Source organism: Nelusetta ayraudi, unplaced genomic scaffold (assembly GCF_046127955.1).
Source record: "Nelusetta ayraudi isolate G7.1 ecotype Tasmania unplaced genomic scaffold, CSIRO-AGI_Nayr_v1 ptg000062l, whole genome shotgun sequence".
NCBI classification, from domain to species: domain Eukaryota; kingdom Metazoa; phylum Chordata; class Actinopteri; order Tetraodontiformes; family Monacanthidae; genus Nelusetta; species Nelusetta ayraudi.
This window is the reverse complement of record NW_027466112.1, coordinates 90260-104619: the sequence shown is the minus strand read 5'-3', so window position 1 is coordinate 104619 and position 14360 is coordinate 90260. Positions and strand designations below refer to the sequence as shown.

The following is a 14360-nucleotide window of genomic DNA, read 5'->3' as shown; positions in this document are numbered from 1 at the left end:
AAATGGAACCAAGTTGCAATCGAATCTGGTGGCGGCTGCAGTTTAGTTCCTCAAAGCTGTTGTCTGTTTGCACCCTTGTAATAATTTTACAAGTCTTCATCAAACTAACCCAAATAAAGTATATTATTTTAATTCACTGGAAATATTTGTCAGCTTTAGCAGGGATAATTGCACTAGGATTGCCATTGCTTGGTTGGCGTTTCAGTGCCAGATTTGGAAGGCTTCTGATTGGTTGCTGAACGACTAAAGGGTTTATTTGTTTTACATGGATCACTAGACGGTTGTGGAAATTTGTTGTTGCTCCAATCATTTCTCTTTCTTTTTTTTTTTGTTACTCATCAACTTATTATTTTTAATCAAAGTGGTATCATTGCCCATGTCCAGGGGTGTCCAAATTTATTTTGGCTTTGTGAAGGCTAATCGACAATAGACGTGATTTTATCTGTATATATATGAGATGTACATGTCTAAACTGTGCAAAAATGAATGAGTTTAAACAAAAAGATGTGGAGTTTTAAGTTATCAAAGGGCTGATGTGTCTTTTTCTACATTTTGGTACTCGGTACTTTTTTTTTTTTTTTTTTTAATTTTTGCTTTCTGTTAGGCTGATAAGAAATTGCATTGTTATGAATCTTCCTTTTTAGGGCACGATTCACAATCATTTTTGTAACGGTTTTCCAAAAGTATCAATGGGTCAGTTGAATCAGTGTCTCTTTTCATGGCTGAGCTTCATGCAGCACTTTTTGCTTCTCTGTAGTTGCGTTGCTTTGTGTCACCATGGATCTCATGGAAGAAGGGAATCAAACCAACAGTTTATTCTGTGCTACCACTTTAGAGCAACATTTGACAATCGTTTTGCTTTGCTGTCTTGTCATTTTGCTTTGTTTATGAATTTCTATGATTTTTTTTTTTTTTTTTTCTGGCAAAAATAGAGAATGTGTATTTGCTTGTCTGTGGCCTGTTTTTGTTATGGCCCATTCAACTGTCAAAAGCACCTTCTTACAGAAAGTTAAAAAAAAATAAATAAATAACTGGACCTTGGTAAATCCAATACTGAATTTCCATTTTTACTTTGTCCATTATATCATGTCATTAAATCAATTGGATGATGCGCTTGCACAGGTTGAACATCAATACCAGCTTTTCACTTACCGTCGTCAATAAAACATGACTATGTCAGCCATTGCAAATAAGTGTCACATGGATGTTGTTTCCTCAGGGAAATGTGTATAATTCGTAATAATAAAAGTCAATAGTCCAACTCAATTAAAATTCTACTGCAGGTCAAACTTTACATTGCAGTCCATACTGTATCAGCTATGTAAGGTGTGCGGCTCCCATGCCTTAGCGAGTAGCTAATTTAGGATGTATGTATAATTTGTATTGAAAGAGGTGTACATTTTCTATTTTTTTGTACTTCATAATTTATTTCATTTATTTTTTATTTCTTTTTCCGAAAGGATTGTATTTCACATTTGCCTTGATTTTTTTTTTTTTTTTCTCTCTTTTCAATAAATGCTTTTAAAAGTTCTGGTGAGTGGCTCCAAGTGATTTTATTTTTCGCGAGAGGAATGGTGTTCACATTTCAGTAACAAATGCAAACACGATTAATAAAGATACTGAAAAAATGAGACATGACATTTTTGTTGAAAGGAATTATATCCTTCTTCCTTAATCGCTTGTACCTTTATCTCGCCTCTTTAACAATAATGAGCTTGTACTGACCTGATAATTAACAGCCCTAAATGGAATGTCTTTGTTCTCCAGAAGTCTAACAAGAACAAAGTAATGTTTACATTGGGAAGTACTGGATGACAAGGCCCTTCAACTGCTTATAAAGCTTTTACGAAAATAATTTATGGACATTTTACAGAAGAATAACATGTAACCACTGTTGAGCAGCAGAACAGTCCTTGACTCGTTTCATTTGCAGGCAGTTGTGTATTAAAACTATGTGACACTTGTGGGTCCAATTTCTCAGTTTACACAACATTGGTGGTTGATTGAAATAATAAAAGCTATGTAGAAATGTGGATGGCAGGGTTAGACCATGACGTCATGCACAGAACCAAATACGGCAATGTTCGTAGAATTTCGAACTCCTGCGTTTCAGCGTAACATTGCCACCTTACCAGGTGGAAACACATTCGCTGGTCAGTGTTTCCACCAGGACTGACTTGAAGGTTGCACACTTTGCCGGAAGTGGGCTGTCATTCTGGTTGTGTCCTTGTAGGCTAACAGGCTAGGTATCTGCCTCAACCGGCAAGCAAATGTGTACTGTTTGGAAAGATGAATTAAACCTCGCCTAAAGAGTGACTTTGAGAGATTATCGTAAACCCTCCTGTCAGCATCATGTTGCGTGTCGGGAGTAAAGCTGCCTGGTAAGAACCCATTTTAAGCCAACAATAACAGGCTAATTGTGTTAGCTGCGGCTTGACTACAGCACTTACATTAATGCCAAGCTAGCTGTTCGTTTTTGACGTCTGAGGACAGCGACGTGTTTTGCACTTAAAACACGTAACATACGCGCAAAACCACATAGCGTAATTTTTATAAGTATGTCTATAGCAGCTAAGTACATACATTGTGTCACATGCCCTCGTTCACAGCAACTGACATCTTTTGGGACATACACATTGGCTTGTGCAACACTTTGGACGTTAGCGAGCTAAGCGAGCTGATTTATATTCCCCTAAAATTATTTTCTTTCTGTTTTTAGCTTTAATTATTTAAACATTAGTTCCCTTGTTATTGTAACTATATTATTCGATCGTATTAAATGTTGATATGAGCATTCACTGGTGTAACGTTAATAAATTAGCAGAAAAACAAGTTAAAAACTGTAAACCAAATATTAAATAAAAATTCTTTCATTTTCATGACTATTTACATTGTAGATTGTCACCGTTTTTTTTCTTTTGCCACATTAATCCACATACCTTAGTCACATATTTGATGTCTTCAATATGTATCTACAGTGTAGAAAGTAGTAAAGATAAAGAAGAAACAAGTGTGTCCAAACTTTTGACTGTTACTGTATTTTTTATTCTTTTTTTTTATTCTTTTTTTTTTTTTTTTTTTTTTTTTAATCTTACTTTCTCTGCTTTCCCACTATCGGGTCTTGCAAGGTTTCCGCTGAGATTATGTTGTACGACAGTCGATGCATTGCTGGTCGAGTTTGCACGTTTTCTTTTCTTTCGTTTCTTGTCTTCTTCTCAAATGCTGTTATCTGTCCAGCATGGCCTGCAGGAATCTGATCTCCACCAACTTGGGGGTGAGATATCCTGTACCGCTGCAGAAGCTGCACTCTCTGTCCCGTGTCATCCATCACCGCTATGCGGGCAACACCAACCCTCATCGTACAGCCGCCCGCTATTATACTTCTATGTCAAGACTGCCAATGCGGACCCCTAAACCTCCACCGGGATCAGGAGGTCATGGCTACCAGCAGCAGCGTAACTTTTGGGTGGCCCGCCTCGCTGCCAGACTGCTGAGGCTGCGGTACATTCTCCTGGGCTCTGCAGTCGGAGGCGGTTATACAGCGAAAAAGGTCCGTTCATAAGTTTTACCATTCAGAATACCATTAATCCTTTACACTGGCAGTTGGGTTTAATTCATCTTCATTACAGTTGAAGTTAAGGTTCACGTTTAAGGGCTAATCCCATTTCAAGACAACAAATGTGTGTGTGTGTGTGTGTGTGTGTGTGTGTGTGTGTGTGTGAACATGAACATGAACATGGCCTTATTCTTTTTTTTCCACAGACTTATGATGAATGGAAAGACATGCTGCCTGATTTGAGTGAATACAACTGGGTCATTCCTGATTTTGTCTGGGAACTGAGTGAACAAATTGATCTTGGTAAGTGTTGTTTTGTTGTTATTTGTTGATTAATGTTTTGTTTTCTGTCCTTGATATTTATTATTTTTTGGTGTTTTCACTGGAGGTATAGACACATAATTGCATGTCGTCAGATAAGATAAGAGGTGTGACTTATTTTCATCATTTTCTTTTATGTGCAGACAAACTGGCCAAAGCTCTTCCTGAGATTGAGGAAATAGCCAAACTACTGCCTGATTTTGACAAGATAGGAGAGAATTTCACTTTCCTCAAAAGTCTCCTGTCCTCTGGTGAGTAAACAAAGCCTCCAAGTTGTCTTATGATTTTAGATATATTCATCACTTGCATATCATTGTCTCTCTCTATTTTAGTGTTCTTAGAAAAAGGCTTGCATACACAAACATATGTCCCACATTCACATTGAAATATAATAAGGTGCTCTGCAATGTTGTGACGATCCTCCTTCCTCAGAATGACCTGAAGCTCCGTAGTTTAAGAGTTGTGACTTCCCAACCACCACATAACATTACATGGGGTCCTTGTAATATCCCCGTCTGGCTTTTTTGTTTGAATTTAGCCTTTTAACTGCAGCAAGTTGTTTATCTGCTGAGTGTTACGTAATGCAAAATTATGACTTTCTCATTTTGGGCGTGCTAATCTACTATGACTCTTGTTCCTCATGTGCTTCACTGAAAATCATTGCTAAAGCTCCAGGCTTAGTTTGACAGGCACCACTCAGCTGTGCGCTCTGCTTTGACCACCATCCCACCTCTCTGTCTTTTCATTATTTCTTTCTTATATTTTTTATTATCATTTTTTTTTTATCTTTTGTTCTTCCTTTCTCCCCTTCCCCCCTCCCGCTGTCCTCCCCGACGTTCTTCACAGGTGTGAGTTTGGGTAGTGAAGTCAAAGGAGCTTCTGGTCTGCACCTGTTGTTAGGTGTGTAAAGCCCCGCCCTCTCCCTTCTTTGCTCTCTGCCGCTGTGCGACCTCCTTCCGGCCATGATGTTGGCATGGCTGCGGGCTCCCGCCGCGGTAGCAGAGCATCTCCTTTGGACACTGGCTGTCAGGCGGCAGACCAGTGACACTGTCAACGGTGGCAGCGGGTGTCTAGCGCAGGTTCTGTACATTTTGATGTACGACCTGTGGCTAGAATGGTAAAATTCTGATTCCTAAACCTATTCGAGAAGTTAACTTCTTTATTAACCAAAATCTATTTTTTAGCTCCAGCTGATATCTGTTCAAATGTCAGGAGTGACCCTGAGGAGTTACTTGCTGTCTGCTTTATTATCGACCATTACTTGCGCAGCGATGAAACTAGTGTAAAACCTTGTTTGTCTGAAAGGTTCTTGAAGGCAGAATCAGTGCATTTTGGTCCCCTTACACCTTCTGACCTTCTTTAACCCAACTCTCTCTGACTGGACTTTGTTCTGTTTGGCTGTTTGCCTCCTTTGACTTCCACCCTGTCTCTCTCCTGGCCTGTTGTGTGCTGCATTCTGTAATCAGACTAACGTTCACCAGCAGCCTTTCACCGCTCACTTGTTCTGCCTTGATCTCTTTCGTCATAAAAGTTTGGAAAATCCAAAACGCTTTGAATTGTTTCCAATAACAACCTATAAATAAATTCTTGTCATAGACTGTGGTGTATGAGAAGAGATTTGTTTCCTGCTTTAATGGCGAGCTTAACCCCACCTCCTAATCCTACAAGAGAAAAAGAAACCCAAGTGTTTATGGGTCATCGGTCACCACAGTTGCACTCAGCCACTGCTCTATGACAGCACTGCTCGCGAAGCGGTTTTGACTCATTTTTTTTAAATTTAGAAAAATCATCAATACTTTTCTAGAAATAATTGAACATATGTATATTCTCACATTTTAAACAATGTTAACTGACACTTGTGTAATTTTAGCTCAAACAGAATATTTAGTTATTTCTAAAACATTATGGAAGTGATACTGAATTGTAGAAGTCATCCCACATGAAGTTCCCAAGTTCAAATTGTCTTAAAGACACTGTCTGTCACTGATTAATCTCATAACTTTCAAATGCAGTTTTCTCCCCATAGCCTGTTGTGCTACATACCTGAGAAATTGTGATGTGAAAATACTTGTAATTTCAAAAATGTCTCTAAAAACCAAATACAAACTTTTCCTTTTACAATTTAAAACATTCAAAGTTTTCCAAGCGTTTCACAGCACTGTGGTGTTTCTCTTTCATCAGATACATTGCTCCGAAGTCTCTCCTACTGTAGGGAATAACGTGTCTCTTTTCTCATTCGTATTCAATGTTCCGTAAACAAAAGAAATTCTCACCCTGTGTCTTTTTGTGTCCTCTGGTAGAAACCTCTGGCGATTCTTCACTGAAAGCCACAGACTCTTCCCTTTCAGCCACGCAAGACGGCAGCGAGAAGCAATACAAAAAGGTGCGATCATAAACGACTCAACCTCTCTGCTTTGCTAGTGCTTTGCCTCAAGGAGGTATTTTCAAACCTTCTGTCCACCTTTGGCTTGAGCAGTGAACACTGCTCTGGTCTGAATCAAATATGAAGCTCAGCGTTTTCTTTGGGCTACAGAGAAAGATTCCAAATTACTGTCACAAAAGGTCTGAACATATATCAATCCATACAGTCAGAAGGCACTGATAATGTTAAATCTGCAAATAGATATCATGTGCCAGGCATGTGATCAAAGAACATCATGCACACACTTTTGTCACAACGACCTGAGAATTTGAACTCCTGATCGCTCCTTGAGTTTTTCCTACGTGCTGTTATTTCGCAGACTCTTCCTCTCGTTTAAATTCACCGCCCATCTTTAGCTGAATGCTTTATACATGTGTTTTTGTTTCCGTTACTTTGAATGTCCTTTGCTCGCTTTATGTAAGTGACCTCTTTAAAACCATCCTTTTCTGTGCCCATCTGTTTCATTGTATCTTCTTTTGTGTTTATGACAGACACTCTGAGGAGTAAACAACCGCAGTGCCATGAGAATATCAAAATTTAATAGCTGATGCAAAAAGGAGTTTCTTTTTTGTAGAGCGTTGCCTTCCTCTCCCGCCCTCATGATGGTCTCCAACATGAGCACTTTAAAACAGAAGCCGACTTTACACTTTGATTCATATCTACAGGGTGTTTATATGTCAATTTTTGTTGAAGACAGAACAAAACGAAACGAAAAAAAAAAAAGATGAATGACCTCATGCTGGGGACCAGAACTAAAGCACATTTACCTGCTATTCTGTTTGCTTCGTGCTTCACTCCTGTAGAAAATGTCCCAACGCTTATGATTCTTTACTCAATCACTGCATCCATCTCTATGAGTCTGATCATGCATACCAGCGTACGATAACAAATATATATATTTTGGGTCTTTTCGCTTCGACTGTATTTAAAATTGTACTGAGACGGAGTCGTTGTCGCTGCCACGTACCGAGAGAGGTGCTGGTTGTGGTATTAGTCACCTCCTCTGCCTTCAGTCAGACAAAGTGCCGCTCCAATGAGGCCGACTTTGTTCCTTTGCACTGACGACGACGGTGGCAAGATTACACAAGTCGATCGACGCTGAGCTCTGTCACCCGTGCCGGCGCCTGAGGCGAGGGCCGCTCGCCCTCCGTTGTCACCCGGGCCACTAGGGGGCAGCGTTTTTCACCCCAACCGGTGCGCACCGGCTGGTTGTTCTCTCTCTCTGTTGCTGCTCCTGCCTGTCTCACACTGTGACGTACCCCAGCAGGGTCTGCTCGGCGAACTCGTTCTAATTCAGCAGCAGATCCAGAGGCACGAGGAGGAGGTCCGGCGAGCTGCAGCAGCCAATAATGCGCGACCTCCGCCGGCAGAGCCCGCCCCCGTTCCGCCACAACAGAAACGCAAGGTGAAGGTCACAACCCACTTAGACAAACCTGTAATCCACCCGGCCACCAAAGAAAAGATTAGCCCTGCAGAAAGTTTCAGATATTTTCAAACAGGTATATGTTTTTTTAATACTCTCAGATAAGTCATCAGCCTGTTCTTCCAGTGCAGCGCTGGAAGTTGTTGGATGGAAGGGTTTGTGTGTGTGTTCTTTACCGTACCTGGAAGTACACATACAGTACGACTGTTCTGTCACAGTGCATTCACATAGTTTGACTCTGCAGCATGTTGAGAAGTGAAGACATTGGATTTTCAGCTGCTGTGGAGTCAATCTCAATAAACCTATTCAAGATAGAAAAACATTTGTTTTTGTTTTTTGCTTTTGGACTAAATGGCATTTTGCCCTCAATTCTATAAACCAGTGTAGGGATGAGCTAAGGTCCCGATCACCCAGTATTAGACTCCCATGAGTCACTGCTACAACAGGCTACGCAGAGAGTTGCTTCCGTCGTGGTAAAATGAGACTCACTGTCACCCTGCCATTCAAATTTATGACCACACCTCAGTGTAGTACAGGTAAACTGCATGTAGTGAAGTGGCAACCCCATGCATGCTGTGAGGTGCATTGAAAGGAGGCTGTTCAGCAGGTCAGTGGAACGGGAGACAGTTGAAAGACCTTCCCGGAAAAAAGGCAGAAGTTTTAAAATCCTTGAGCGGCCGTCGTACCTGGTTAAGTAGTTCAGACTTGTTGATACATCGTGGATGCATAACACTAGAGCTACAGCGTAATACTGACACTGGTGTCTTGTATCCTTTAAGTTTTTTAATTGCTTAGTTTTGTGTGTTTGTTCAGTTCCCCTTTCCTGCACATCCCATTTGTATGTGTGCGGTGTCTTCCGCTTCCTGTCCTGCCTTTCATCCTGACTGTCATGCTGCTAGTAACAATCCTAATCCAATGAAGCTGCCTCTCTCATGGGGAAATCAAACCATCTCCACTCAATAATTCTGTGATTTTTTATTTTCAGGTGTATTTAAAATGTGTGTGAATGTGTGTGGGAATCAGTTTGTGAGTAGATAGCTTGTTCTAATTGTTAGTGTGTCTGCCTGACGTGATTTTTTTTTTTGTCCTTTGTTTTGAACGTTGTGACACTAAGCAATGAAATCTCTAGAATTCTGTGTGCACTTAATCGGCCTCTGTGGTGCAGGTTGGATGTCGTACTTGTGAAGTTGCACTGGGAACCCGCCATTTCAAGATGGAAAAAAAACAACTTTATTGACTATGTGCATGTTTCTTCATCCTTTAGTCGTCAGACAAAGAAAGGGTCGACCAGCTTCAGGAAGAGCTGCTGCGTACACAGGTACAGCATATTGTGTGAAATTAAACAGCATAATGACAATAATGTTAGTCAACTTTATTATTATTCAAATTAGTTTAATACGTTTTTTTTCCCCAAAAAAATGAATGAATACCAAATTTCACTTAGTCGCTGTGTTAAACCCAAAGCTAGTAAGATTTGCAGTTTCCCCACTAGGTGGCAGTAAAAGCTTTCCTTTAGGAGTAAAGTGTTTGTGGTGGTTGGTAGTTGTTGTGACTTACATTTCATTCTATAGCTCAAATATCAACGCATGCTGGAGAGACTGGAGAAGGAGAACAAGGAGCTGAGGAAAGTGGTGCTGCAGAAAGATGACAAAGGGATTCACCAAAGGAAAGTAAAGGTATGATGCCTTTAAGGACACATCCTGATGATTATAAGAACATGACAAGTAATAAGTCAGCCAGTTATTTCAGTTGTTTCACAGTATATTGAAGCTTATTTTAAGTAACTGTTATTTATTTACTTATATTTTAAATCCAGAAATCCCTCATTGACTTGTACTCTGAAGTCCTCGACATCTTGTCTGACTATGACTCCAACTACAACACCCAGGACCACTTACCCAGGGTGAGGAGCAATCCAAGTTTGTCCAGCTATTAACATGACTCTTTCATAAACTACGTTTTAGTTGTTTCCTTAAAATGGTTCAAATTCTTCTGCAGGTTTTCTTGCTCTATGTTCTGTTCATCACTGCCTTTGATTATGTGTATTTGGTGCAACCTTTTCCTCTTGACTTTCAGGTGGTGGTTGTTGGGGATCAGAGCGCTGGGAAGACCAGCGTGCTGGAGATGATTGCTCAGGCCAGGATCTTCCCCAGAGGCTCCGGAGAGATGATGACACGCTCTCCTGTTAAGGTAAGTTGACCCGGACCGACTGATGTTTTGTGAAGTACTTGATTCTCTTGTCAAGGTTTCTTGATATTGAAAACCCATAGAACTACCAAAGAATTGACTAACAAAGTTAAAGTTTAATTTTTTTATTATTATTTTTTTTAACTTTAAACTTTTTGACAGTCGCATTTCATGAAATTGAATTTCCTCAGGTGACTCTAAGTGAAGGTCCCCACCATGTGGCCATGTTTAAGGACAGCGGGCGAGAGTTTGACCTTACCAAGGAGGAAGACGTGAGTCTGACGGTCATCCACTCGTTTGAATGGGCAAAACACAAACTGTCTGCCCTCTTTTAGATGAATCATTTAAATCTGGTGTCTCCTGTGTGCTGTAGCTCGCTGCTCTGAGGCATGAAATCGAGCTGAGGATGAGGAAGAGTGTGAAGGAGGGACAGACGGTCAGCTCTGAGGTGTGACTCACCGTCTCCTTGAGTTGTAACATCCTCTCGGACTAATCGCTCATTATTAGTGTCCATGTTTTCACTACACGTGCCATCTTTTTTGCTTAATGTGTTAGTAGGAATACTCCTCATGTTTACCATCATCAGTTATCAAATTTGTTCAGTCCAAAGTGTCCTACACCTCTGTGACTAATGCTTCATTTTCCATGTCAGACGATATCACTGAGCGTTAAAGGCCCCGGCATCCAGAGGATGGTGCTTGTGGACTTACCAGGTGTCATCAGCGTGAGTATTTAACACAGAGGTAGACACTTTTAAAAAATAATAATAATAATAAAAAAAAACTAATATAACTTATTCTTTCTTCCCCCACCTAGACTGTAACCGCAGGCATGGCATCAGACACCAAGGAGACCATCTTCAGCATAAGCAGGGCCTACATGCAGAACCCCAATGCCATCATCCTTTGCATTCAGGGTGAGCAAAAGATTTTTGGTCACTTTTACTTCTTTCACCATCACATTTGTAACACAATGTCTGATATTTTCTTTTTGCCACCAGATGGCAGTGTGGACGCAGAGCGGAGCATAGTAACAGACTTGGTCAGTCAGATGGATCCACATGGGAAGAGGACCATCTTTGTGCTGACCAAGGTTGATTTGGCTGAGAAGAACCTGGCCAGCCCAAGCAGAGTAAGGCACCAGAACTTACCTGTGTTTTTCAAAGATTCTCCCTCCCCCATACATGTATTTTGTTTTATGTAGGACTTCTCCACAGGATGGCGCTCAGTACTTAACAAGAACCCATTGCCTTCAGTTAGGAAACCTTGCTGGTCTCAAGTGCCAAGGCAATGAAGTCTTTTCTTCTTCCTCTTCTTTTCAGATCCAGCAGATCGTTGAAGGCAAGCTGTTTCCCATGAAGGCCCTGGGTTACTTTGCTGTCGTTACAGGAAGAGGTAGCATGTTCTTCTTAAAATTTCAAACTTTTGGTTACTTTTGTTTTTTTGATATATGACTCCCCGCAGATTTCCAAATCTATTTTTTGTTGTTGTTTCCGCTGTTCATTTACAAAATAGAGCAGTTGGTTGGTTTTTACTTCTGTGTATTCTATCTGTCTGAGCGCTACTTGAACGAGGAAGAGATACTTGTTCTGTTGGGTTTTTTTCTCACTATCCTCTGTTTCTCTGGTGCTTGTCTACAGGAAGCAGTAGCGAGAGCATCGACTCCATAAAGGACTATGAGGAGGAATTTTTCCAGAATTCCAGATTGCTACGGTAAAATGGATGGGATATAATCTTACCTTTTCCCCCTACATATATTCCGTAATCTTCCGTAAACTTCCATAAATAAGATGATTTTATTCCAACCTGACAACGAACATCTTTTTGCCATCAGGGACGGCATGTTGAAGGCTCACCAAGTAACAACGAAGAATTTGAGCCTTGCGGTCTCGGACTGCTTCTGGAAGATGGTCAGGGAGTCTGTTGAGCAGCAGGCTGATGTCTTCAAAGGTATCCCTGACCAGAAGTGTGTTTCCTTATCTTAAACACGGCTTCCTGTCCTGATTCTGCTTCATTACATTATGAACAGTTGTGGGTCTTCTGCATTTGACTGTCTATGACTGTGCACTCCCCCTCCTCCTCTGCCTCTTCTTCCTCCTCTGCATCGCTCACCTCTCAGTCCACCCTGCCAAACATTTCCTGCATTCTGTTCCTAGCTGCTATTAGTCTAGACAATCACAAGCCCACTGCTAACAGCGCAGGAGATTTATAGCCGCGAGTCTGCTTTTCCCACAGGCCCATTGTGCGCCGTATTGATCTATATCCTTTCAAATTGCGTGCAGCCGGCCTCCATCCTCTGTGCTTGGCGTCACTATGGCCTCACAAGCCAGCAATTAGCCTAATCTCCTGTAGGGACAGCAGACTTGGTGTCCGTGTGTGTGTGGGTGTGTGTGTGAGAACTAAAACTCTGATGAAGTGCGTGTGACTGGGCTCGTCTCCTGTACTCCTGGGAGACCAGTTAAGAGAGCGAGCGCGTCCTTGCCTCTCCTATTAAAGCCGAGGCACCACCAGCAGTCTGAAAGCCACCTTTATATCATCCCAAGTCAAAACAGAGCGGGAGTCTCCTCTCCCTGAGCGCTCGTTACCTGATGAGTAGCGAGAATTACTGTTTTAATGGCCCATGATAACATCAGTGCTGCAGAAGCCATGAAACATGCAGGAGATTTGTTGCGACTGGACAGATGCATAAGGTCTCAATGAAAGATGCACTTTGTGGCTGTTTATTTGAGGTTAAGCTTAGAATGGTTACTGTGTGGACTAGTCGCTCATAGTGCATCACAGTGTGACCTACTGCGTATTAATTGTCCAGATTGACCATGTGTGTGACATTTCTGGAAGCAAATTTTAACGGTGCCTTCCTCTTCCAGCGTCTCGCTTCAACCTGGAAACCGAATGGAAGAACAACTACCCTCGTCTGAGAGAGCTGGACAGGGTGAGCATCGGCCTTATATCGCTGTTTTTTTTCAAAGTCTGTCGCAGCCCTTTTTTTGTGGCAGTGATGTTCACAGTTTACTTATGGAGAAAGATTGATATGCAAATTAATGGAACAATTTATTGTTTTAAAAGTGTGTTGAAACAGGTGTTAAAAATCGGCTGTGTCTTCTTTTGCAGAATGAACTCTTCGAAAAGGCCAAGAATGAAATATTAGATGAAGTCATTAGTCTGAGTCAAGTGACCCCACAGCACTGGTAAGTATCTGTGGAGCCTTGGTGTGCAATGCAAGACAAATCAGAGTAATAGCTGGTGGTTTTAATAGCTCCCAGAGATATATTTAATGAAAAAGAAATATTTGATATAATACAAAGAACACAAACCAACTGTTTAAAAGGAGAGGTATAGCACATATGCATATATGATGAATTGCAAGTTAACTTGTTAGTCCAAGGATAAAGTTTTAGTGTTTCTGTTAAGTTGTGCCACTGTAAATACAGATAATCATATTACAACTGTTTAATGTTAGGCTCAATGTCTGTATTTATTTGTCCATAAGTGTGTAGCGATCTCGCTAACTATTATGGTAAAATGCTGCTAAATGAGGCATTTGCATGGCGTCGCACCGTCCCCCAGTGTGCGTCGTCAGTTCTATCAGATCAATTCTCTGATGAATGGCCCAGGATGTGAACAGGGGTGGCCCTGTAAGGCAGCCTGCAGCCGGCCACCACTATTGGAGATAGCCTTACTGACAATGAGGGGGGCGAGCCAAACAAAAGGGGAGCCTAATGAAATATGAGTGCGTGTTTATGATAAATGAGAGCGGCTGGTCTAATGGGACTAGGGGAGGGTTTTGTCCATGGCCATGCAGCCAGGGATCGATAGCTGCTAACAGGGTCAGGCTGTGGACGTATTGGAATTTACAGTCAAGTGCAAAAGCCGGAGTGACTGCAAGTAAAAGTGGCGTTGCTTAAATAACCTCTTCCCTCGGTCACAAAACTAAACTGAGTCCATTCACCGTTAGATTGTTCAAGTTTCAGAACCATAAAGTGATGCAATGATGTAAGAAAACCCGTTTTCATTGGTTTTGTTTATGATTCAGAATCAATAACGCAAAAGCTGGAAGTGAAAATCAAAGATATTGTGCCTTTCAGTTCAGAGGCGCTGTCTTTATCTCTTCCAGGGAGTCAATGTTGCAGAAGAAGCTGTGGGAGCGCGTTTCCACACACGTGATTGAAAACATTTACCTGCCGGCTGCCCAAACAATGGACTCTGGCACCTTTAACACCACCGTAGACATTAAACTCAAGCAGTGGACCGACAAGCAGCTCCCACACAAAGCCCTGGAGGTGAGGCCTGTTTGTGTTCAGGTGGTTTGATAATTGTTTAGATTTTCTATGTGCATCCTCTGCTGGTATGAAACAGTAATCCGCCACCTCTCATACAAAACAAATACTAAAAAATATTGCTGAAAACAGTTCTTAATTTCTAAATGATTGAGAATTCTGTTGATTGTGGTTC

At 41.3% G+C, this 14360-nt stretch overlaps 1 protein-coding gene across 7 annotated transcripts in view; it reads left to right on the top strand.

Moving 5' to 3' along the window:
- Window positions 1-2190: 2190 nt before the first annotated feature.
- Window positions 2191-14360, top strand: part of opa1 (OPA1 mitochondrial dynamin like GTPase) — a 71693-nt gene continuing 59523 nt past the window's right edge. For 2 of the 7 annotated variants that reach the window (XM_076040629.1, XM_076040628.1), the window contains exons 1-22: window positions 2191-2381; window positions 3238-3550; window positions 3763-3859; window positions 4021-4128; window positions 4724-4777; window positions 6178-6260; window positions 7564-7704; window positions 8987-9040; window positions 9294-9398; window positions 9539-9625; window positions 9799-9912; window positions 10101-10181; window positions 10283-10357; window positions 10562-10633; window positions 10726-10825; window positions 10910-11040; window positions 11231-11303; window positions 11549-11621; window positions 11743-11858; window positions 12776-12840; window positions 13020-13096; window positions 14023-14188. In XM_076040629.1, coding sequence (XP_075896744.1) covers window positions 2353-2381; window positions 3238-3550; window positions 3763-3859; window positions 4021-4128; window positions 4724-4777; window positions 6178-6260; window positions 7564-7704; window positions 8987-9040; window positions 9294-9398; window positions 9539-9625; window positions 9799-9912; window positions 10101-10181; window positions 10283-10357; window positions 10562-10633; window positions 10726-10825; window positions 10910-11040; window positions 11231-11303; window positions 11549-11621; window positions 11743-11858; window positions 12776-12840; window positions 13020-13096; window positions 14023-14188 — 2214 coding nt within the window. In that variant the 5' untranslated portion in view covers window positions 2191-2352. The remainder of the gene's footprint in view (window positions 2382-3237; window positions 3551-3762; window positions 3860-4020; window positions 4129-4723; window positions 4778-6177; window positions 6261-7563; window positions 7705-8986; window positions 9041-9293; window positions 9399-9538; window positions 9626-9798; window positions 9913-10100; window positions 10182-10282; window positions 10358-10561; window positions 10634-10725; window positions 10826-10909; window positions 11041-11230; window positions 11304-11548; window positions 11622-11742; window positions 11859-12775; window positions 12841-13019; window positions 13097-14022; window positions 14189-14360) is intronic. The other 5 variants (XM_076040630.1, XM_076040632.1, XM_076040631.1 and 2 more) reach the window with 5 other exon arrangements.